Raw genomic sequence first — 27,026 nt, forward strand, 5'->3', positions numbered from 1 at the left:
TTGTTAGAAAATACGTTTTTAGACAGTATCCAATTAATTTATCACGTATATATGCATTTTAGCGCTCACTCTTGTGATTTCTTTTCTCCCATTTCTCATTGTGCATAATACGTTTAGGGCCTTTGGCAGCCATTTTGAATATCAAAATACAACATTCACCACATACATGGCATATTAATAATATATTTCATTAATATTTATGTTTATAGTCAGTATTCCACCTGTTTAATATTCATAATAAGCATTTTAGTGATCACTCTTGTGCATTTTTGGCCCCCATTTCCATTGTACGCAATTCTGTTTGGGCCAATGGCGGCTATTTTAGATATAAAAATACAGCAATGTTCCCATATATGACATTATAAATGATATATCTCGTTAGTTATGATGATTTGCATATATTACTTCGTTCATACATCGCGATTTTTTTGCAGTTTAGTGCTCGTTTTTGTGAAAATTAGTTTTCCCCATTCGTATTGTACATAATAAAGTATACAATGACCTATGGCGGCCATTTTGAATATCAGGAAAATAAATATTTTGTTCGAAATTATTCTTTCAGAGATTATTTTACTCCTGCCATACAATTTCATGCATTTCACAGCCAATGTGCGGACAATTTTATGATTTTCATGGGTAATTTGCATATTTTGGCGGCCATATTGGATTTTGCCAATTTGCGGAAAATGCTCAAGGTTACACGAGTGGCATCATTCAGATTCGTAATCAGCACCCTCGAATTGACAAGAAACCGTAAAAAAATATTGTATATATAAAAAAACAAGGTTATGCCTCTTCTATCCTGGACTATGACGTGAATAATCCAAACATGCCATTTTTCTACCTGAACATGCTGAAAGAGGGGAAAAACACCTTCCCGAATGATTTGGTTTGGTTCTGATAGGTGGCTAACGAATAGAGGTATAGGCCCACATTGAATGAAAAAGTAGGATATTTTATAAATATATTTCGTGAATCTAAAGATGTTAATCCTTAGGCTCATTCAAGAATTAAGCATGTTGGAGTAGACACCTGATAAGAACAACAGAGTTTTATCATTTTTTTACGTGTCTTTGAATTATCTTCAAAATGAAATATTCAAGGTATTGCAAAGATCCGTTTATAGATAAGATGAATACTCAATAAGAGAAGCTATACAGCATGTCCAAATTTGAGTCACATTATTTATGCTTTTATGAGTGCACGTTGTTATTACGGAGGTATATATACCCATGTGGGTTCGCTCCGTTAGATCGTTTCAAAGAGTCCGCGTTATTGATAGAACGCATAGAGAACTGAGTCATTTGCGTTGAAGACAGGCTGGAACCGCGGTCACGCGTCGACGTGAGGCGGTAATTTCGCAGCTGTAGCCGCGGTGACGGCATGCGACTGCAACATAAGGTGCATGCGTTCTTGATGATTTTCCTGAAGCTTCGTGACATGAGAGCGTAGACCAGGGGGTTGAAAGCGCTGTTGGACATGGCGAGGAGATGAAAGGCAATGGAGAGGAGGCTGTTGACCGTGTCGTCGATTTCCACGTGAAGACCGAGTATCAGTAAAACCATCAGAGGTCCCCACAGGACGGCATAGGTTACAACTAAGATGCCCAGAAGAACCATCACCTATTTAAAGATAGGGGGGGGGGAGAGAATAGTAAATCAATCATTAGAAAAAACAAATAATGCAATAATCAACGTAATTCATACCTTTCATATGAATATGTAATATTGAAGGACCAAACACATATCTCCGTGGTTCTTCAAAGTTAAAAAAGACACATGTATCGCTCACAGCAAATCATTACTGATTGGATCTACTGCAACAAGTTTGACGCTGTTTGTGCATAAACAGGGTAAGTGACAGAGATTTACGAGTTGGTTTGTGTAACAAATCAGACGTTTCCCCGAACTGACATTTATTCATGATTTTAATAGGAACTTGAATTTCTTTATGTCAATTATTCTATTAGATATGCGTTAATTGAACTTTAGATGGTCCCGGATTTGATCAGATTTTTGTCAGACTGTATTGTCTTCAATAAATATTTTACATACTGTACATCCACAGTAGATATGAAACAATCCATGATGCAATTTCGCCTTTCAGTCAGCTTCCTCCTTGTGTTTGTTTCCTTTTCTATCCCCTTTCTATAACAGTGACATCCTACTTTGAATAGAGTTGGAGTACCATGGACGCAATAATACCTCTCATGATTATTAATCACAAAATACGGGGCTCAAATCTCAATGCAATACTTATGACCTTAGACAAGATTTAATTCAACCACTGAATCTCCATTTTAATGACTACACGTATATTAATATTTTTTCGTTTGAACCTTGCAGCACGCTGTTTGTTATACGAAATCCCGTAGTTTGTTAAATAGGTTAACTACACGCCTAATTCATTGGAAACTAAATAGTGAAATGAAACTTAATAGTGAAATCAAACGGTAAAATTGATTTTGTAACAGCGTTGTATAAAGTTTCAAACAGCGATTTTACTCAATAGAAGTGTGACATCTGGGGCCTGTCTTAGAAAGAGGTACGATTGATCCAATCAGTTGCAACTGTAGACGGCCAGCTAATTCAACATAATATAAAATGCATGTTTATTAAAAAAAATCTAGATATGAATGTATATCCATAAATTCGTTGATTTCTTGAGATTTTAGTGTGCTCCCCTTTGTTTAGAAAGGACATTTTACAAATTTCCTGTAGAACAAATTATGACACTGATGGAGTTCCATAGAGTTAAGATTGATTGGATCGATCGTAACTCTTTGTAAGACGGAACACTGTAATATATCTATATACAACAAGCATTCATCCTTTCTTGACAGTCTACTCAATATCCCACATCGCCATCCACGAACATCTTAATGAAACACCCTCAGGAAATATTTCGCTGGTTGCACCATTAATGTACCTCAGTGTTGATAAATATATAGTGCCGCGAACACATTTCGGCTTCTTCGTTCTGTCCGACCGCATGAAATTGACTTAGCTACTCTATCCGAATGTTAAGAAATTGAATTACGGGATCTCAACTAGATCAGACGGAAGTTACAAAGAAACTGTGATTTCCTATAATGATTTGAAGGACTAAATCCAACATTATTGTATTAAGGTTAGAATGTGTCCGGCTGTAGGATGGTGAACTATTCGGGTGACAGTACTAAAGGTCATGGAAGGGATGGACAAAAAGGGGCAAGAATGGTAGGCCTAGTGAGAGAAAAAGTGGGGGCAGTTGTGATCAAAACGAAAATACAGACTTTTTTTTAAAGAAAGAAATGCGTCATGAATATAAAGAGGATAAACGTGCGAAAATGATTTTGACGGGAAAGTCCAAAATGTGATGACGTTTGATCTTTTTGTTTTTTGGTTGCTTGTTAGAAATAATTTCGCGAAAAAACGGGCCCCCCTTTGGGCCCCTCCCGCGAGAACTTCTGGATCCGCCATTGATGACATCAATATTATACTATTGCAGTATTTCTCGAGAATACTTTATATCTAAAGTCAGTGACTGAAAAAGGTGAGGTTAACCAATTATCCCACTTAGAATAAGTAGCACTCTTGTTTTCAACAAGACAATTTTATTTTCAATATACGAAGCAATTATTCAAACTTATCATTTTATCTCGTTCTGTTCGGGTCTGTCAGTATTAGTAATTCATGCCCCCCCCCCCCTGATCAAGGCTGCCGCAATCAAAACATAAATATTGAAAGAGTAAATTGCGATCGGGGTGATTTTCTTGGAAGAACGACACCCGAGAATTTATAGAATCTGCCTATACTACCAGACACTAATTGATTAGCTTTATATAACTGGAGAAAGAGGGACATTGTCTTTCAGACTGGCGGAAGCACCTCAACCTTTCAAAACATCAAACAACTTATTTACCTTGGTTTAATGGAAGACATTTTTTTTTAAATAACGCACATGTCCCCGAGCTATGCTAGATACAATAGCCTACATGTTCTGTGTAGGTGTGATTAAAATCCATTATAAAATCCATTATAATAATCAGCAGCATGGTGGGCATTAATTCATTAAGTTAAATGTCAGGAGTCTGGATGGGGCGGGTGACGAAATTATATTCACCATTGTGCGAGCCTGAAGTGTACATAGTGCATAAACCTTTTGACACGTTGATTTTACAAGTATATACGTGCATTACTATTGGCTGAAAAACACTTCTCCTCTCTTAATATAGTTATTCAGAATCAAGAGGACTTATATATACCAAACGTAAAATTTTTACATTTTATGATAATTTCACCATGCGGAAATACAGCTACCACTGGCTGCATGGGCGATAATAATTAAAAAGAAGAAAAACATTGCTCACTACAAAAAATGAAAAGAAAAACGCACACAAACACACACACAAAGGAATTACTTTCAAGACTTTAAATTAACAAGCGAACAATATATCCGAATAACGAAATGTAAGAAATACCACTAGATTTCATCGGAATTAAGATTATTATTATTCAGGGTGATGCCCTTGCTCATGTAATATGCACATTCGGAGAGTGCATGTTCGTTCTTTTTCCTCATAACTTCTTTCACCCCTGACATCTCAAATGGGACCCCCATCAAGCCTGCCTCTCAAAATAAAAGTATACCTCAGTATTGCTCTTGATTCCAAGCATCTTAAGTCATTCTACCCGTCAATCTTGAACCATTTTATTTGAATCTAACCATTCTGTCAATCTCTGATAGTGAAACCCCGACCAAACACGGGAATATTATATCTAAAGCAATGCCCCAGTCACAAGGGCTAAACGGACACCAGACCGATCAAAGCTGGTACATTATTACCAATAGTATACAATCGGTCGGTTTGGAGTCGGTTTCGGTGGTGTGACTGCAGCATAATCCACCTGACTGTCATCTATCCTCGAACCCTTTCTCTCATCCATGCCTCATCTTTCTGCTACTGTATCCGGGCTGAAAGTACACCCCTCGGTGACAAAGGATGTAATTCGCTCCCTTTCACCCCCTTTCATCTCAACGAAAAAGTTCGATAGCCGATGTAGAGTTTTTACCACTGAGGTGATAGAATAATGTTTGTTCGCGTGTTTCCTGCAGTCCCTTTCTGTTGCCTCGAGGTGGAAGGTTTCATGCAGGTTTCCTTCAGAGGTCGATGAAACTGAGTCATTATTTTGTCGAATTAAGAGCAGAAGGGGGTCGGAAGGGGGTAGGTGTGAGTGAGAGTATACACACCCAACCGTCAAGGAGCTGTACAGATGCATGGAAATGCCCTCCAGTTTGAGACGCGTTCACGAAAATAGACCAATGAGATTAGGATTATTAGATCGGAACATTGTAAAAGGTTTCATTCGAATGGTAAACGGATTATGTAGCAACCTGAATGAAGCAGGTCTGCAATCTGTTTTGTATTAAAGACCTTTTACTTTATATTCAGCTATTTCGAATACTAAACCAATTAATTTCCTTTAAAAAGAATTATTTGGAGATCGAGGGAAACAATTTCTCTTTATTAATCTATCCCAAACATGTTCAATACTTCACAGGTTCCCTATTCATTTTCTATAGTTGTAATGGCAATCCTGAATGGACAGTATTTACTGTATTGTGTCCTAGTGCATGCAATTTGATATTGGAATAAGACAACAAGTGTCCTCATTTCGCAAAATCACACAATATCAAGCCTGAAAATCAGCGCCCGTTTACTCGAATTTAATTAGATATCCATTATCGGGCATCAAACCATTTTCACTAGCATTTTTATTGTGATTATAATGGGCATAAGTGAGAGCGCTGCTTCAATTAAGGGCGATATAATCATACCCTTTCGTCCCATTTTTCACAGCGAAGCTATAAAAAGCCTGGCATGGCTGGTGGGTAATTTGGAGTGGTAACCTGTGAATATTGCACCGATGCGTAATTATACCTGCTAAAACCGGGGTATATACCAGTTACCTTGTCAAACGATGTTTGAACGAGCTTAGCATGGGACGGAAGAAGGCGAACGCTGTATTGACTTTATCATTTGGTCGATCCGAAAGTTCGCCATGCAATGATCACTTTATTGTAATACAAGGACCCATCTATTAATAACCGGAAATAGCCCAGTGGAGCTAAAGTGGTAGCTGTCGCTTACATTGGATGCCCTTTGACTAAACAGTTAATGTTGATAACCTTTAATGGTGCTCCAGAGCGCTCTGTATGTTTGAGTTTGAGAAAATTGCATTTGAAGGTCAAAGTCAGGGGAGTGGTATTGGGAAGAAAGAGTATAGGGGTGGAGTTGTACCTTATATCCATCACACTAATATTGGCGGAAGGGGGTCGGTGGGGTCTTATGTTCCAACTAATTTGCCGTCCCTCCCTTACAAATTTTGGCACTGGCCCTGAACAAATCTGTACTCCAGAATGATTACCAAGATGAACGGGCTATTGGCCTATCCCTAATTTTCAGGATCATATCATCAAATAAAATTACATTTATTTTTAAAGCTCTTAACAAAGAATGGTTCAAATACCACAGCCTTTTACAAGGTGTTATACATAGATTATGTAAAAGGATAGAACGGTGCCATGATTTATGTTGAAAATAGACGCGTAGATCATTGAAAAAAATCAACAAAAATTCATGATTTTGTAGAGCGGCTTATCTTGGGAGTCCACGTCACACAGAAGATAGTTTGATACCAGAAATGCAGAGTCGATAATCACATATAGGGACAACTGCGAGGTTAGGCGTATTCCTACATAGGCTAAGCAAACTACCTGGTGGGTGTTTCATAAAGCTGTTCGTAAGTTAAGAGCGACTTTAAGAACGACTGGTGATCCTTTCTTGTGGAAAATGGTATATTTCATTGGCGATGGTCAAGCGCGTAAGAAAGGATCACCAGTCGCTCTTAACTTACGAACAGCTTTATGAAACGTCCCCTGGCATATTTTCAACCAGAGTGGCGCGTGACAGGATTGTAAATGAGTGAGGGTTTTGACGTCACAGCTTTTGCCAACGTATATATGGCTCACAATTTAGTTAGATACGAAGTGCAAATATATGTTGGGATTTGAAATGAACAGTATCTATATTTGGATTGTAGGGAATCTCAGGCTCCATCCGATAGAGCAAGTTATCAACTTATGTTGCAAACCAATCAGTATCAAGTCATTCAGAAGTATGGCCCCGAGGCTGCACTTGTATTAACATTGTGTGAAGCCAGGTCTGCAGATGAGTCACACACCAATCAGATTGTAACGGTTTGCGTAGCGATAGCTTCCAGTCAGTACTAAGAAAAACTACACGAGAATCCCGGGGGGGGGCACTTCCATTCACGAGTGGATACCATGTGCGACCATGGGGTCTCGAAAAGCACCCTAAACACGTAATTTCCATATTCTGAAAATGCACCCCTTAACAAGTATTGGCTTGTGAAATCCTACCCTTAACAAGTATTGGAAACAAAACGGCAAATATTCCCTGAAATGAACCCCTAAACAAGTACGGGAATCCTTTTTACGTGTTTTTTTGGTAGCGCATGGTATCCACTCGTCAATGTAAGTGGCCCCCCCGGGACGAGAATGCTAGATGATGCAGTCTCAGAGGAACCTTAGGACAACGTCAGGCGTAATCTCTGGCCTCAACTTATCTTATAGATAAAGCATGGGGGTAAAGCACGGACTGTGAAAGCAATAACTCAGATGTGGGATCGTGATACAATTTTCTTACCCTCTTTCTCTCTTGCAATGTCGAATGCATCCTACTTTTGCGTTTCCCACCGCCTTTCAGGATGGTTGCTGCATCACCTGTCGCCCCGTTGCTCATACCCCCGTGTGACACCACCGTGCTGATCTCCGATTCCATACCGCAGCTAGGTCTTGCTGCGCTGTAACTGGTCGTGCTGCGGACGCCGTTGTTACTGCAGCTGGACTTGGAAAGGTTTATACTTTGCATGGTTCGTGTGACACGGCTGCTACGATGGAGAGTGATAATAACCCGGATGTTACAGAAGAACATACCGAGGAGGGGGAGGGCATATAGCACACCGACGAAGAAGAATATTTTAACTACCTTTCCAGTATAAGTTGATGTTTGCCGATTGCAGTGATTGAAAGTTTCTCCCTCGTTATCATACTGCACATACGTCTGGAACAAAGAATATGGAACACATTAAAGAACTGCAGTGATAGAAGTCAGGATTGATAGTCACTATTCATTTGTCACGACATTAAAATTTTCGGAGCGTAACTATATAAATTTTACAATAAATATATTCCAAGAACATTCTCTTCTGCTCTTCTTTGCCATAATAATGATTGAAAAGTTTTACACTGAGATAGAGTTTATGATGGATAATGGAGGCTTCCGGACATGCCTGACATCTCGATGGAAAGCAACCGCGTTCCATCTTAACTGTTTTGATGATAATTATTTGCATTCAGGGTTAGGCATATACAGTGATGCTAAAGTTTGTGAATCCAACTAGAAGATGCACCCCTTCATGCTGGATTTTGAATGGAGACAACAGCACTACAATGTTCGGCGAGCCCAGAGAAATAAACTTTATTGAATGCAATATTTTATCACCTGACTTCACAATTAAATATCTAACACATGGCAGAACTTGAACACTATCATATTCATTTTCTGGTGGGTTCACGAACTTTTAAGCATCACTGTAAATCTTTAGTCCAGGGTGGTGGATAGGCCTATATTCCATTGCTTTCAAAGGCACTCCGACCGCTGCCGAAAAGTTTTTTGTTTCCGTCCCGACTCGTAAATTCCCTATAAGTGTAATGCTTCACCGAGTGCAGAGTCCAGTGCCGGCCGCACAGAAACGTTGTTAGCCAAACAGAGCGCCAACAGTAAGCCAGTCACATCATTCGGATTTAGAAATCAATAAATTTTATTTCAATGCGTAAGTAATGCATTATTGTAACATAAGGCATCGCTGTTGTAACATATAAAAAGCCTCTGTTATCGCATTGTTTAGCGCTAATAACGTTTCTGTGCGGTCATGCAGATCGGCCAAAACTATACGATCATGACGATATGGCATAAAACCGGTAGGTTTGGGATTACTTTCAACGGTGGGTCTGTGACATAAAGATTGATAATCAAAAACGAACATCACGGTCCTGAAACATAAAGCTTAGCCATTAAGCAATTAATCGTCAGTATGAATTCTACGACTGATTGCATTGATCAATCGGAATTATCAGCACTACGATTGATTGTTTATACCTTGGTCACATTTGATCTACGGCGGCCGTACGACAAGTCGACAACAGCCGTTTTATTAATTTCAATTCAAATCACCTATATGTAGTTGGTACAAAAAATGTTGAAACGGCTGTTTTCGACTCGCCGTACGGCCGCCGTAGATCAAATGTGACCATGGTATAAGCTTTGTGCTACAGCTGACGAAAAATACTTACTGTGAATGGGATCGAAACTAAGGACAATAGAATCGCTATTAGCCACGTCACATTTACGATTATTAGTCCCATTTTTTTCGTAAGGAAAACTTTAGCCTGTAGCGGGTGGATGATAACGATGTACCTGTAAAATATGCATCAAGAAAATAATTACTGATTTATGTTGCAAGCGTTTGTTGAATTTTGTTTTGCCTATTATAGGATATTAAAGGACATTCTATGTGAACATAGATTTTTACAATGTAAATAAAAAAGTTCCCGAAAATCTATTTATACTCTTTTGTCCAATAAAAATCTGGGTGTAAGTCACTTTTGGTAATCATTAATATTCAAACGTTATCGTGGACAAATAGATAGATTTTGTAACTCTCCTAACAGTAATATCAACATCGAATTCAAGGATCTTTACACTGTAAAAAATATTGGGTAAAATTTTAATCAGCACGAGGGTAATTATGTGTCCAAACAAATTGGGGCAGTATTTTACCCAAATGCGGGAAGCATATTGTCCAGTAAGAGCAAAATTAGAATGGGCAAAATTTTCATCACACTGGATAAATGAATAAAGAAATGCCCAATGTTGGTTGGACACGTAATTACCCTCATGGAGAATTTTTATCCAATATTTTTTAAGAGTGTACTTGCCTTTCAGCGCTGATAACAAGCAGCATCATCGCCGAGGAAGCCGGCCCAAGGAACCAGAGGAATGCAATGAGGTAACAGCCGAAGAAACCAAAACCCCAACTCGAGTGGTAACTGGTATAGAGTTGTATCGGGATGAAGACGGCTGTGAATAGGAGGTCGGCTACAGCCAGACTACACAGCATCATCGAGGTGAAAGAGATTCGACGGTACGTACGAAGAATACTGAAGATGACGATGAGGTTGCCGATCAGACCGATAGTGATGATGAATCCGTAGAAAGTGAAAGATGTAATGTTAACCACTCTGTTTAGCATATAAGAGATTGCAGACAGAAAGAAAACGTGTAATCATATACATCATGAGGGTTAGTCCTACTTGTTCATGGTAAAATGCATTTTCTTAACGAAAGGGAAACAAATACCCCTGACAACGAATTCGGGTATTCTTTGCGGGTATGAAAGCACATGGGCTTTTTATGAGTTTACATCGTACCTTGGCAAATTGTCAAGGGTCGTCCCACCCCTGACCATTCTGCAACAGAAGTCAGGAGAGCATAATATGTATGCATAATATGTATGCTCTACGTAATTCTGTTGCAGTATTTGCGTTCTTAAGGACTTTTCCGTCCTATGTCATTAAACGTAACCTCCTATCTTTCCCAGTCCCTTGAGGTGGATTCGTGATTTGTTGCATGAAGTGTTGACAGAATTCACCCAAGAAAACTAATCTAGGTGTGCATATATAAGCCTTACAAGAATCTATCTTGGAAATAAGGCTCAGTACTCTAAGACGTGTTGAAAATATTTGTTTAATCTGACATCTGAAGTCGCTTATAAGCGCAATATACAATTCTACTCAAATGTTTTTTTTAAGCGAATCAAGTCGTTCCTCGGTGAAGATCTCGAAATTCACAACAAAATGATTAAATACATCTAAAGAATTACAAAACAGACATAATACAGTAATAAACAAGTGTCGTCATTCACAATAAGTGAAAGACTATTAATTTGTATTCTATTGGAAACATCAAATACCATATCATATTCGAGATTTCGAGTTACATTCGATGAATGGATATCTAGGTAAGATGTTGAAATAATAATGGTCCATTGGATGCCTGCATGTATCACATAACTGAACTTCAATTTTACAAAAAGCTTTAGAATTTTTTTTAGATAATTACAAACAAAGTTAAATATGTGTAGGCCGTTTTCACCCCAACAAAATACAACTAAGCAGACATGACCCTTTAGGGGCCGGGGTGCCTTAAGTGCTGCGTGTGTTATTCCCTATTAGAGTAGCTGCTGGTATCTGGTAGGTATAACAGCAGAAATCACATTCCAAATATTAAATTCAGTTTGTAGTGAAATCCTCCTTTTCGCTTGTCAAGTTTAAACCAGCATCATCTGTTTAAAAAGAAATCGTTCCCAGACAGGGTCTTGTTAGCAGGCTTGCATAATTATGACACAACAAACAAGCTGAAAGACACCCCCAAAAAATGCAAAACATACCTTATTAAGTGTTCATCATAAAAATAGTCTGAGCTCGTGTCGTTTGATTCATCAAACTCAATTTCTGACATAGACAACGGCATGCCGCTGGGGGCAGGGCTGGATGAAAGTCTTGCCAGGAGACTATCCGAATCACTGCCTGCCATTTTTTCTCCAGTCGCATCGTTCGGCTGCGGGGCGTAAGCAGGCCCCGTCATGGCGACTCGTCAACTAAACTATGGTTTACCACAGATTGACACCACTTGTTGTCGCCTTGTTAGTCTCGTCAGGGAGAAGGTTTTGATCTGAAAATAGAACGATATCAGTGACGTCATTTTAATATTTAAGTGCTTTGGAGACGATTACTCGACACGACCGAGTGACCGACCACCCTCATTTATACCTCAGTCACATTTGCTCTACGGCCGCCATACGGCGAGTCGAAAACAGCTTTTTTTTAATACAATTTCGGTTATCAGCTACAGAAAGTTGATGTGAATAAAAATGAGCAAACCGGCTGTTTTCGACACGCCGTCTGGCCGCCGTAGAACAAAGGTGACTGAGGTATAACTTGGCCTGAAATTAAGAGCTTCTTTCAATAAACATTTCATTCAAAGTGACCACATAATTATTTAATATGTTCTTGCGCTTGTCCATTGGCAATTTGTTGTAACCAATAGCATTGTGTACATAAACTGAGTTCTAAGTGTTTTTTTTTAATTCTATATCATCTGCGATTAAACAAATTACCCATACGTTTACTGGTGAAAAGACTAATCTCTGATTTTAGAAGAAAATAATAGTCTTCAGTTTCCTCGACAAAATGAATGCAATGACACAACCCTGTATATAACTATTAGGTATCGCATTTACAAAATTGTATGTTTTTAACGTCTTTCGATATGTAAGATCTAAGAGATAATAATTGGACTATTTGTATCATGCACGTCCACCTTGTCAAAGCTTGTAGGTGCTCAAGCAACCCCGGATATAGGAGTCTACCAATTCCAAATCTCACAGCATTTTGAGGATAGCCGGTACCCATTTATAATTTACCTCACCTGGGTTGAGTGCAGAACATACTAATTTGGATCAATTTCTTGCTGAAGGAAATTATTATATCAAAGACTCTTTTGGTAGCTATTCACATTAATGTGCTGTTTATGTTTTTTATTATTCTTTTGCACAAAACTATTCACCAGACAATAATAAAAAACGACTTTAAAAAGGAAAAATATATTTAATAATATTGCTAGTCCTTTCCATTTTTCTTTCAAGTTTGCAAGTCTGCATCTACTGCAAATTCAGTATTTGTATTATGCAAAAAAGAAGAAGTTTTTTAGGTAAATGCTAGGCACAATTTTTTTTATAATGTATTTACTTGATTTCTTTCAAACTCTTATTCTGCGCACATTAACGATATTCATCACCATAGCAACCTGTTAGTATCCATCATGTTCTAGACATGTTAATAATAGGAAGCAATTTATCGATCTGGATAGGGAGTTCCTGCTTCGCTGCAACTTCGAATCCAGATTTTCCTCATTTCCATATCACATACATCAGCATGGGGATTAACGTTGATGTTCCAAACTGTCACGAAAACCCTTTGCCATTCAGGCAACTGACATTAAAATTGGAGAAGGAAATTCAAACCATGTCTATAGGTAATGATGCAATGATGATTGTGTTTTATGAGAGTTGTTGCCAATTTAGAAATATGATTTTGAAATAGACCCGATTATCGTTTTGTTTTTGCTTTAGGTGTCGATGTGATAAGGTTATTTATTCCATATACGTCAACAAAGGACGGGATTTTTATGTTTTCGATGGCTAGTATACATCAGGAGAAGAATACTAAAAAAAAGTATGAACGTAAAGAGCCTCGTCCACCCTGGTGGAATCACTAAGACATAGAGTCATTGTTTCTCATTTATAGTTTCTCTTTATCTTGTTTTGATGATGAATTCATGTTGGCAACCTCATTTTTTATCAAATGGTGAAGCTGGAAATACTCCAAACTCATATAGGGGCATTATCAGTGTTTCTAAAAACTTGAGTTTGTTCTTGCACGTAAGCAAAATTACAATCTTTTCATAACACTAGGTTATTTATAATCCACCATTAAATGAAAATATACACTCGAGCTTCACCCGATTTTCTGACTTTCACAACCGAAGGCTCGAGAAGGCCATTACGCGCTAAAACATTTTCGCTGCTGAGCAACTCTACATGTTCAGTCAGGTGAAGTTAATTCTCTCCTTATTAATAAAAAAGCCTTTGAGACACCGGCAAACTCTAAAATATTTTTAGTCGAACATTATTCCCCGCCATCGTCAAGGTTAATAATCATCAGATGAATATGAAATAAAAGAGTAAAAGCATTTGAGCAAAACCGCAGGACGTTTATTCAATTATGATGCCAATCATCAACATTCGTGCTGATAGTTTCATAACTTGATTTTGAATGACGGTCAATGAAGCTGAAACCGGCTAATAAACTCTTAATTGGGTTCGAGTCCACGTAGTTAAATTGAGTGATGTGATTGCAAAATACAAAATAAAAGCCGATATTTAAAACAGCGAAACGGGGGATCAGAGAGAAAAGGAGACAGGAGGGGGGGGGGCTGAGAAAGAGAGCAAAATATAGTACGTAAAAGACAGAGGGAGGAAGAGAGAGGGGGAGGATAGAGGGGGAAGAGAGAAGGGGAGGGAGAGGGTAGAAAAAACTAAACAAAAACCAGTGGGGATGAAAATGAGCACATTAATTCTAACTTTGAGATTGGTTATAATGTCAAGAAAACGGACAGACCGCAGAATAAAAAAAAAAAAAAAAGAACAATAGTTCGACAGGAGTTTGTGGTGGAACAAACACTGCAAAGTGCGCGCCGAGAAAATTAACAACGGGATGATTATTATTTCACCAACCAAAATTGATGAAAACGATGGGATGCTAATGAGCAAGTTATTAGAATAACAGTTCGGTAAATCAAAGTATTGTTCGAGATGATAAAATAGGCGGAGATAGAAATCCATTATTTAGATAGAAAATGGTGGCCAGTTTACCACAGAAGACAAGTGAAAAGACGAGGGGAGAAATTAAGGGAGTGTTTTTCATCGCGGGAAGCAATATTAAATTGAATTTACATGAGACGTGGGCTGTTAATTTTCCACAATCATAACAATGATTTTGAAATAGCGCATAAAACTAAAGCTGCATAACGATAATAACGATAGAGGGAGGGAGATATAGTTGACAGGTATATAAATGGATACAGGAAGAAAGGAGAGATGACAAAGGTAGATAGAGAGAGATGCGGGATGGCGAGAGAAAATAAATAGATAGAAAGACAGACGCATAGTAGAGAGTAAGATGGAAATATAGAATAAGTTACACGTTTCGATACCAAACAAACCACCGCGAAATTGTGTTGATTTCAAAATCAAGCCCAAATTATTAGGATGCAACGAGGTTCGATCAAGGCTTCGTGAGTCAAATAAATAAAGGTGCATAGAGGGAATGAAAGATAGAAACAATGAGAGAGGGAGAGAGAAGGAGTGGGGAGAGAAAATGGAGAAGAGGGAGCGAAGGAGAGAGAGAAGGAGGATGTTCAGCCATGGGGTTTTGCGGTGATGACTATGCAGCAACTGGCGCGATTTAATTACTCGCCAACCATAACAATAACATGCAAATCAACAAACAAGCAAAATTATTGAAAGCATTAATCAGACCCGGTGCGGCGTGGTGAGGAAAATTAACAACTGAATTAAAATTGCCATGTTGGTAGGAACAGACCCTATACAGTCCAGTGGCGTACCTAGGATTTTTCACAGGGGGGGGGGGCAAATTCGAAATTCGTCCACCCCAAAATTTGACAAGCTAAAAAAAAGGTCTTCAATGAAAAAGGTCTTCAATCGTACCAGAAAAAAAAATTTACAAGCAAAATAAAAGAAAAAAGAAGGTCGTCAGTGGGGAAAAACAGGTATTCAAGCTCGTCGGGTGGGGGGAGGTTTTCAAGCTCGTCAGGGGGCAGGGATACGTCATTTGCATGGGTTGTGACACTCGTCAGGGGGCAGATTGCCCCCCCCCCCGTAGGTACGCTAGTGCTAAAAAGTCTATGGCCCGTATTTTGAAGTCGAGAGCAGCCTCAGACTTTTCTTTGAACAAAAAGCCAGCAAAATATAACACAAGATTGGGGTTGCAAGAAAATGTTTGCAATTAAATTTCAGTTGCAAATTTACAACGATAGATCAATTTTGAATCAAAACGAATGAGTTTATACTTGTCGATGCAAGAAATGTTATCCGATTTTGATGAAATTTCCAGCATTTTACTCTGTGGATTTACTCTTTTTTATTTAGATATAAATATTTTCAGCCCGTATATTACCCCTTTAAACTAAAGGCATTTCTTAAAGATTAAGAAAGTTAAAGATTTATCTAAATGAGTGCTCTTAGTCCGACCTCAGAACTCCATCAGACCCATCAACCGCTTTTCATGCCTACGCTCGCTCTTTCTTGTTTCACATTTTCCCACATTTTTTTTCATTACAGTATTTTAAGTGCACGATCCGCCATGTCTATCAAATCTGTGCAGTAGAACTTCACATGACACGCAATTCTCTCTGATGATTTCTAATACTTGCCATGATTATTCCGCCCACATTGCGAACAAGACAGTGAAAAGTGGTTTCTTTTTACATGATCCAAATTCTAAAGTTAATTGTAAAGCACCGAAATTCAAACCATAAACAAACAATCTGTACATGGGGAGTTTGGAAAAGCATTAGTCAACTTAAGATTCCAGTTGAGAAAGTATTTCGTTTGGATTCTTTTATTTACCCAGATTACATTATGAATTGGCAAAGTTTCTTCGAATAATGAATGTATATTGACTCCCCCCCCCCACAAAAATCCGGAAATGGGACATTCTTTTTTTTAATCGAAACTTGCCTATTTCGTTTAATCGTTCTGTAAAGCTTGAGAGCTTACATTGTTTAAAATGAAACCTGCCATTCAAGTGTTCCACTTTGCATCATTGGGAAGAGTTTAAAAAGAAAAGGGAATTTCCCCGTTCTGAAATCTTAACAATGGCCCTTCTAATTCTTACATCATTATCGTTTACGTTTTCGCAATTATGAGAATATAGCAAATATTGCAAGGAAAAAAAATTCTTGCAGAAGCAACAAATACGTCTAACCGTCTGTAACGTTAAACTCGAATTGGGATAATGCGACTCAAATGAATGTTCAACCAATTCGATATTTCTGTTGGAGAACTTCATGTTGTTCAAGATCAGGCTAGTCTTACTTCGGAATGTAGAATACTCATTAAAATTACATCTTAAACATGTGTAAGCTTGTATATAACATTTTGTTTCAATGCAAGTCTTTTATGTTTGGTTTATGAAAAATTGGGCATTATTAGTCTATTGCATTTTAACACAATCCAATTGCTGCTTTCTTAGACTGACTCAAAGACTACGATGACAGTAGCAATAAAATACCTATGTCACAATTTCAGAACATTCTACCGTGACATGGAAGCGATATATCATACATTCCTCCGAACATAATTCAGTAAGACAAGACAATAAACACTTTAGCAGTGTTTTAGTAGCACACTTTACACTATCACAAACGATTATGTAGACAATAAGCAAAAAAAAACAATAGATAAAATTTTCCTATTTCGGAATTAATTAACTACTATATTCACGCTCATTGCTCTCGAACATTCTACCCTTCCATCACTATGAATCTATCTCTGTGCACGTATTTATCATTTTAGCTATATATTTTTCAATCAAAACATCTCTCTCGTTCCTCCTCCCGTCTTTCTCGCAATTCCATTATACCATGCACATCCAGTTCTTTCTCTACCTTATACTTTCTCAAGATTTTTAAAATTCATTTTTATCCCTTTTTATATTTCCATATAAGGGACTATGATACTGATACTAATGACAATGATGATGATAATAATAATGATAATATTAATAATAATTATAATAATAATACATAAAAATTATATAGTGCAATTTCTATCTTGATTAGATGCTCAAGGACCTTCAGAGCAGAACAACAAAAACAATAACTATGATCTCACTGGCTTTCCGATATTTCCTGATTATGTCCATTTTGAGGCAAAGCTCAGAATCCCAAAATTATTAAGAGATAATAATACAAATACTGTACGAATAAAATCACCGTGAAATTACTTTATATCATTGAAAGTACCATTTTTCAAAAGATTTAGTTTAGATCATCAGTTCTCTAAATTAAAATTTGTGACGATGAATGAACCAATGCTGCGTCCAACCCCAAAATTTCACTTGGCGCCATTTAATGGCTTGGAAATGATAAGTTGCTTCCCCTTCCCTATGTATGAGCATGCATGACCTGTCGGGTTTATCGGGTAGTATAATCTTCAGTCAAGGACATGTTTCTGAATGAGCAACGCTAAATATGAGGCATTTTATACTGTTAAAGTCAATAATCAATTAATTGGTCTGTGCGGTGTCTGATAAAGTGCATTTGAATGATAACCATGCACGACTAATATGAGGTTTTTTTTATTAGTAAACCTGCCTGGTTTTAAAGGGGAATGAACTGTGTGTGGTCTCTCATTGACAGTGTGTAATAAATACATAGTCTTGAAATATATACTTTTTCAGATATCTACTAATACTGCAGAGGATAAATTGACCTGTAATTTTATTTGTAAAGAGAAACTAAAATGTTTTTACAGGTAAAGTATTTGTTTTGCGACCAGAATCATTGTTTTTCTTCTTTTATGCATTTATAATGAATTTGATTGATTTCAACGACGATGACGATATTTTCTTCGTTTAGGGATTCATTATTCTTCTTTTCTTTCTCATTTAAACATTTTTTTTCCAGACACAGTGCATATAAAACAAGTTACATATAAACATGCAGTGAACATTAAATATTTAATCTAAAATGAACGACGACGACGATGATGACGATAATCATAACAACATTTGTATATAGCGCCATTGTACTGTAAGAATAAGTTTAAGGCGCTGGCACCCACAGCAGTGTACATATATGTAACTCAATATCTACACAACTGCTAGAAAACATAGATTCCTCTTACATGTGATCTGAAGTGTTTACATGATTAAGAACGTTCTTATAACAAATTTACTTTTCTCCCGAGTTCTGCAGCTGCTATGTTAGAGTGCATTTACAAATCGAACATTTGGTTCATTAAACTTGACATTGGTCCGTGTCATATATACCAGAATGTTGGAGGCTTGGAGTAGCTGCACCCGTATTATGACTCTCAATGTACATACTGAATAAATGCTCCTTAACAAGGGACGTGTTATACCTGGGGCTATATCGTGTATAAAACAATAGATTTGCATTAATTTATTCAAAGATTAACAAAACACCACAAACACCTGCGTATAGTTGATTTTACTTTGTTTACGCATGACTGCAGGATTTATTCTTAAAAAAGATGCTGTAATAAATGATAAATGATCGTTTCAAATCCATTTTGCTAAATTTTGATCCCACCTGTTGATTATTTTCTTTTGTTAGCAAGTATTTTTTATTGCAAAGTGTGTTATCGATCGAAAATTGATAAATGATAAAATGATAAATCCATAATTTATTGTTCGAAATAGACATGAAATGAAATACTACGAAAATTTGCTTTGCCCAATTGATCGTGGGCCCGGAGCTACTGTGCAGCGCCAGATCGACGAGGCTCTATCCCTTTAATCGTTGAACGCCAAACAGGGTAGCAGCAACTCCCATCTTTTTACGTCATGTCTGACGCGGCCGGGGTTTGAACCCCCGACCTCTCCCGGTTGTGAGACGGACGCTGTACCAATTGAGCCAACACACCGGTATCAGGGTTCGAGTGAATTCCAAATTTGTTTACATCCTCATTGAAACTTTAGCTTCATCGTTTTACTTTCTTCTTTAATCACGAACAGTTTCATGAAACTACCCTGGGTCCCGTAACACAAAGGTTTGTGTGATGAATTACAAATATATGAAAGAATCAAACTGATTGGCTTCCGGTAAGTATTTTTAACAGAGAGTACATGCAACGATGATCTTGATTGGTCGTTGGTATTTAGCGATTGATTGGAAACCTTTGCCGAGGGGGTAGATATTGCATTATCTGAACAGATACAACGGGAAAAAGGCAGGGGAAGACAGTACCGTAGTCAAGTAAGCCAATGATTAAACAATTACCGAAACATGATAATGATCTGAGCCTAATTTTCGAACACAAGTTTCTTTTCTACCCACCTCTTCCACTCAGAGCAAGTTAACAGACACCGGGTTTTAATTAAATTCAAATTAATAGAGGCACGTGAAGGCTATAAACGATACTGATTTGTGAATAACGATGCATACCAGGTATATTTGGGCCTATAAAGTGAAACATTGCCATGAAACTGGAGCTATAATAATAATAATGAAAATAATAAAGCAACACCTACGCAGACCAATTCATTAAGTCAATATACATTATTAAACATGACGGTAACTTTTGGATGTCTAGATAATCCTACTATGTATACAATTAAAAAATAGATACCTGTATGATCATGAATCCTTTGGAACCGATATAAATCTATAAACTTCTTCTCGTGCTTGTTTTAAAATAGACAAAGAATTTTTTGGCATAAGGTTTTTTGGCTATTTCTTGTATTTGGCCGCGACATGCATGATAATGTTGCGAGCTCCAAACATTGACCAGACGTGGCATGTTGTTTTAAATTTCAATTCGCTTAATAATAACGAAAGTCAAGTTCTACAAGACAGGAAGAAGCCTGCAACAGCACCAGATCGTCTAGTAGGAGGGAGGGAGTTCTGGGGCAAGTTAACACTAAACGCAACACTTAACATAAAACGAGGCTGGTAGTAGAATTAGCACAATTGAAAAAAAGTAGGCTTTGGATAACACAGTTCCTATCGATCTTCTGCTTTTGTGGAGCGTTGTGGCCCAGTGGATAAGTCTTCTGACTTTGAAACAGAGGGTCGTGGGTTCAAATCCAGCCATGGCGTAATTTCCTTCAGCAAGAAATTTATCCACATTGTGCTGCACTCGACCAATGTGAGGTGAATGAGTACCAGGCAGGACTAATTCCTTGAATGCATGAGCGCTGAAAGGCAGCTCGAGCTAAAGCCGGGATAATAATAATAATAACAACAACGCGTACGTCTCGGAATGGAATATTTTTAGATATATGGCGCTTTTTATTATTTTCTTTGATAAATTGGAAACTAGCATTAAAAACACTTTTCATTCATTTTTGATAAATGAAACATTCCATGACTGTCAATCATTTAGGTCGATCTGAGCCACCCCCGAGATCAGAGGTCCTCTGTGGCTCAAGGGAGTGTCGCGCACCCGAGTCGGGAAGGGGTAGATAATGAACTTGAAAGATATGTCATTGTCCGCAGGGATAACCACACAACCAAAAGAAAATTGAGCGAAGTTATTTGTATTATTCATTAGTGAGAGAGTATCGAATAAAGCTCTGAGGCAAGAAAGTTGCTATTGTTTTTATTGGCAAAGAACATTTTTTTCTGTCTGATAGTCACTTTTTATCTTTAAAATAAAGAAAATGTCAATTTGCATAATCTTTTAAAATTCATTTCATTCATTCATGCAAGAATTGATCGATTTGTATCCAGAAATAGTTTCAATGCGTATGTAATAAAACCATAGTAATCGCTGAAATGTCTTTGTAGTTTTATTGTCTAAACGAGTAATCTCCTACCATGCTTATATGACCCACACTCAAGGATTATCTAAGATTTTGTTTTATTCTAGACATGGGAGAATATAATACCGAAGTTGTAAAATTCATCTATTTTTTCAACTCAATGAACCCGTGTAATACAATTTATTGTTTAGCAAAATATGGCATATCTATACAATAATACCCAAGATTTATTCTAAGAATTACATAACGCACTGGTAAAATTGAGCACTTGAGTAAAAATCAAAATTCAATAGGAGTTTTAATCTAATCATAGTCGGAAGAACAAATATCTCGTAACATCTTATGCACTCATTGTGAAATGAAAAACAATTTCACTTTCGATGTGCAAATAACCGAAGTTGAAAAATTTTAATAATTTAGACATTAAACTTTTAATGGGTAATAACAAACTTAGCTTAAATGGAGTAATGACCCTTCAAACATCTATTTTAATTTGACAGATTCCAAATTTAGTTTTCCTTCAAGTGCGGTGCTTGAGAAACAGTTATACAAACTTCAAACACAATGAGTTGAGAATCGATACGTTAATTTACTGTGTTTTTTTTATCGGTTTCATAAAATCAGTGGGCATAGCCGGAATTATCGACATTGGGTCTACCATCAAAGAGGATTGGTCAGAGGGTTTCTAGAGTGCACAATAACAAAGGATTCATCGCATTAACCAATCTCTTGGTGAATATGCATATGTATCCGACCACGACCATACGCAGTGGAAGGGGGGGGGGGGGTGGGGGGGGAGGCAATTAACTCTCCCGAAATGTTGAAAACTTACATTATTTACTGAAAATGTCCACAAATTTAACCAAGATGTGCACAGATTCATTCAATTTTCACTTTTTTAAAATGCAAAAGCTTCCCCACGTTAAATCTGTTGGTGTCGTTCCCGCGCTTTCGAATTTCGTCGAAAATTTTAATAAGTCTTGCCACCCCAGAAAAAAAAAATTACAGCCATGTGTCCGACAGATAAAAATTGGTCAATATCACCCAGAATTCTAATAGATTTTTACCAAAAATACACTAATTTTTTTTTTCAAAAGTAAAAGATTATTGCATGTTTCGTTTGGACCCATATTGGGTAAAACGTATAGTGTACAGAGTCATCTCAAGTAGATATGAACGTAGTAAATTGTGTAAAATTCATATAACCGAGGTTTATTATCTAGAAAAAATCATCATGCACGTTTCCTCTAAACCGAGTGAAATGTGATGAGTCAATACAAACAGCATTATAAGAGCAGTTCATGAAACAATTACGACTGTTATAAGCTCCTAAACTGCATCTGATTGGCTCAGTACAAAATAATAAGTCAATGGAATTACTCACTACTTGTTTCATTGAACACTCTCCTGTTACTTCACCATGAAAAAACACCATGTCTTATTTGAGGAAGCACATAATGAGAATCATTTATTTTTTGTTCTTTGAGAAAATGTACCCCCTTTTTTTAATATCCTGGATCCGCCCCTGGTCTAAACTATAATGTTTGACTTCAAAATATTTATTCCATATTCGTGGCAATTATAATCAATTAATTGATGAATCATAATTTATTATATTTATGTATTTTCCTATTATTCTCCTTTTACGACTCAATTATTTTTTTTTGAAAACTTTTTCTTTTTGAAGCAGGATATCATTAAGTTTCAGTTAATGAATGAGTTGACCACTTGCACTCCATTAAAGTTTGGTTTAAGTTAACCCAGGTTTCACTAAACCATGGCAATCAGAATACCACCCATCTCATTAATGCTAAATTCACACCAACAAAACCAATTCCAAAACGACCGACGGTATTCGCTTGGTTATAACGTAATAACTTTTCTTTCGTCGATCAGGGGAGCGTTTCATGAAAGGACTTGTTGGACATTTGTTTTATCCAACAATTACCATAGTAACAATACCTCTCAGCCAATCAGAATCAGGGAAAGTTGTCAGAGTGACAACTTGTCTCATGAAAATGTTGATGAAATGCCCACCTGTGCCCCGGAACACAATGGTTAGCGATTATCGGTTAATGAAATAGCCAATTATTAGAACCATCGTTGCATGTGCATTTTGCTTAGTATTCACTGACTAACGGCCAATCAGATTTGTTCTTTCTTATTAGCGATCAATCAATAACGTTTGTGATACGGGGCCAATTTATGATGACGGTTTGACCAGTGTTGCTGTTTAGCATATACCAATATCAAGACTTTGGTAAAACTTGTGAGAAGTAATTACTTATCTTGCATGTAAACTTGCTAGCAGTAAGATTTTTTGGGGGGGTTTAAGAAATATGAAAAAAAAATCAGTGTTATTGTTTTAAAGATTTATCTTGAGAAAGGAAGAAAATCAATCAATTAATGAACAATATGATCAAGGAACGGGTTAATGCTCATGAATTATACAAACGAAGTGAGGAAAAAATGATATTTTAAGATAGAAAATATCATGATTCGAGGTAGCTTTTGTGAAAAAGAATGTTGAATAAAGAATCTCTGTAAATCCATACGACAATGACACTTCCGTCGTCCTCATCAGACCTGGTCCACATCACTTCGAAAAATATGTCAATTAATCAGATATATTTTAAAATAATACCTCCGGTAGTAAATAAATTAAGACTTGGATATTTGATTCCGATGAAACGTTTATTATGTTTTCTCCAACTCCATTTCCTGTCCGTACTATCTCTTTCTCTTTACTTATCTTATCCTCGATAAAAATAGATGCATCATTAGAGAACAATGGTATTGATTTATAGCATGCCTTCATCAAATATTGAATAGAGCTTCGGGTAACTTTTTTTTTCGATATGTCATCTCAAAACCTAATAAAAGTCAACCCTTTTCTTAACCATTCATGATGGAGTTTTTATATGTTTAGAAATATTTTATTGGATAAAAACATCAAGAGAAGGTTCAACTTTCTCAATTCAGTGTTCTGCATCCATTAAATATACACATTATTTTATTAGACTATAGGTATCATTAAAGAAGACAAGTACTTGAGGAGTAGACATGTGTCATGATATCAGTTAAAGGATGTGGTCCAGCTCGGAACTTCAAATTCAAATTCTAATCAAATATTATTTTCTTACAGTTTACATCGCACACTTAAATATTCTTTTTAGACTTGAGTAAAGGGATGGAAAAGTTTAAGAAAAAAAAATCAGAACTCATTTCAGATTTACCCTGAACATGATCAGTAAAACAAAATCTGCAACCCAATTTATCTTACCCTACGATGATTATATTTAAAAACAGAACTCACAATAGAAATTCTTGCAAAATATATATTGATAGCAGTGAACAAGCAAGCAAAAATATCGATACGTGTTTCTATTCCTTATTTACCTTTAGAATTCAAAAGTTTGATATGAATTAAACGCCCTCGTACTTTACTGAATCATTCACAATCCTGCTTTCATCATGTTCATAATTTAATTAATCTCCTATTTTGTTTACTTGCTTCGTATTTAGGCTTGTCAAAGAACACAAATCATACAACGCCTAAAACTATGCATTAAACATAATTTGAAATCAATCTCACTTGACAATTTCAGTAGTTTATTTTCCGACGATTGCGAGAAAAAAAAACATATCGTAACTGGTCTACGTTATATTTGAATTAATAATTGAGAAGCATTTTAATTCACTTTTCTAATTGCTATTATTGATCAAAATCTAAACTGTATCTATGTTTTTGATTGGCATAATTATGTTGTAGCAAAACCAGCTGTGTCTTGATATTCCGGTGGAGAGAAGGAACTGGACGACATAAAAAAAATTTGAATTGAATATATGAAGTCCATCGGAGGTCATTTCGAGAAAGAACGAAAAAAAAAGAAACTGAATTTTTTAAATTTGGCAATAAAAGTATATTTGGCAAAAAGACATCAGAAAAAAAATCATAAAACAATAATGTGTACATTTGTTCATGTTACTAGGGTGCGGGGTCTTTTGTCTGGTGGACTTGGGGTCGTTTTTAGGATAATATGGACTTAGTAGTAAAAGTATTGAGAAGGGGTGCCATAATATGAATCCAAGCCCAAGTGCTGGACTTTGGCTTTTCTTACACTCATACCGGATTTTCCTCCTTTATTCAAGGCATTTCCGAGATGATTTCAGATTTAACATTTATACACAAGATGAGTCATTGTATAAGGAACAATTTCCCATATATCTAACGCAATTTCGCCAAAAATTGGACTTGGGCCGTTTTTATATTCAGAAACTCAATGAATAATAGGAATATGATACAGTCACACGGTAAATATCCCCTATACCCCCCCCCGAAAATTCACGAGGGAGGTCACTCATTGTGTTCACATAGTTGACTATGATTATGAAGACGTGATTCACGCTTGAAATATCAAAACTTAACAGTGTGAAAGTAATTTCACACTGGGTTCACAGTGATTTCACATAGTGGACTAAGTGAAAATCTGATATACAATGTTAATGTGCAAATTTAACAGTGTGAATGTTATTTCACACTGTGGACAAACTTTACGTGTATGCGGTGTGTTCACACAGTGGACTAAGTAAAAATGAAATATATACACTGTTAATGCGTAAATTTAACTGTGTGAAAATAATTTCACACTGTGGATACCTTAATGGTACATGTATACAGTGTGTTCACATAGTGGACTCAGTGAAAATCAAATATACACTTAATGCGCAAATTGAGTGTGAAGGTGGGTTCACATTGTGGTCCTGAAAAAGTGTGAACACACTCTAAACACAATCTGAAAACACTGTTGACACACTGTGAGACTCTCTGCCAGATTAATTGTGTGGCACTATGTAGTTACCAGTAGAATATAAATTCAAACAAAATGCGTTTGCTATCTTTGGAAGATGTGAAGTCATCAGTGATACTGAGGAAATTAATTCAATATTCTGTGGAGTCTGATAATTTGTTGAAACTTTATAGCAAAAGAATTATATGAATAAAAAAAATCAATTAAAATTTTTAAATAGTTTACAAATTATGAAAAAATAGGCCAATGCAACAATTCAGATTAATCCCGAGAATAAAGATGAATCGCTAAAATATGATAAATTTAGGTTTGCAAGAATATAGGAAATCTTATATCTTATTCATTCTATGATAATTATTGATACATAATCATCTTATCTTGATAATGAAATATTAACAATATTATTGATACATAACATATGAACAACAGAGGAAAGTGTATACAAATACTGTTCATAAGCTTAACATAACCATAATAACCTACTTCCTTAAAAGCGGGAGAGAGAGAGAGAAAAAAAAATCTATAAGACTAAAATTGGCCAAATACAATGAATGTATTTCAGATAATCTATACAAGAAAGAATAATTGGAATTAACTAAGCATGAAATTGTTTTGCCCATACAACATAAAAAAAATCGCAATAACAAAACACATGTTTTAATAACATGAAATAATATAATTTTCCTCACCAAATCCAGTCGAAAGCTACCGAAACACTGGTCCGAAAACCAATCAAGAGAGACAAATAATTCCAACTTGTCACGACCTCGCAATCCCAAACAAGAATTGAAAGTCCTATTCGAATCCAACACAGCTGCCAATACAGCCCCGGATAACGCTCCGAAGACAACAAAGTTTTCCTTTATCTTCCGATCCGGCGATGTTCACTCATCGCTTCTCGCGCTCATTTTGGTGAGTAAGAGAGCGACACTGATA

General features: G+C 36.6%; 1 protein-coding gene across 1 annotated transcript; it reads right to left on the reverse strand.

Annotated features, from left to right (window-relative positions):
* Positions 1-811: 811 nt before the first annotated feature.
* On the reverse strand, positions 812-27,026 carry LOC121424303 (beta-3 adrenergic receptor-like). Its single transcript, XM_041619933.1, has 6 exons — positions 26,780-27,026; positions 11,577-11,860; positions 10,066-10,368; positions 9,421-9,544; positions 7,712-8,128; positions 812-1,622 (listed from the first exon to the last, which is right to left on the reverse strand). Exons 2-6 carry the CDS (start codon positions 11,771-11,773, stop codon positions 1,194-1,196), a joined length of 1,470 nt encoding a protein of 489 aa, XP_041475867.1. The 5' UTR covers positions 11,774-11,860; positions 26,780-27,026; the 3' UTR covers positions 812-1,193.

Source organism: Lytechinus variegatus, chromosome 11 (assembly GCF_018143015.1).
Source record: "Lytechinus variegatus isolate NC3 chromosome 11, Lvar_3.0, whole genome shotgun sequence".
In the NCBI taxonomy this organism is placed as follows: Eukaryota; Metazoa; Echinodermata; class Echinoidea; order Temnopleuroida; family Toxopneustidae; genus Lytechinus; species Lytechinus variegatus.

Coding starts and splice junctions, on each gene's coding strand:
- LOC121424303 (XM_041619933.1), bottom strand. CDS start 11,773: ATGACGGGGCCTGCTTACGCCCCGCAGCCGAACGATGCGACTGGAGAA. Junction 8,129..9,420: donor TAGTTTCGATCCCATTCACA/GTAAGTATTTTT, acceptor TCTTTGTTCCAG/ACGTATGTGCAGTATGATAA. Junction 1,623..7,711: donor CATTGCAAGAGAGAAAGAGG/GTAAGAAAATTG, acceptor ATCTTTAAATAG/GTGATGGTTCTTCTGGGCAT.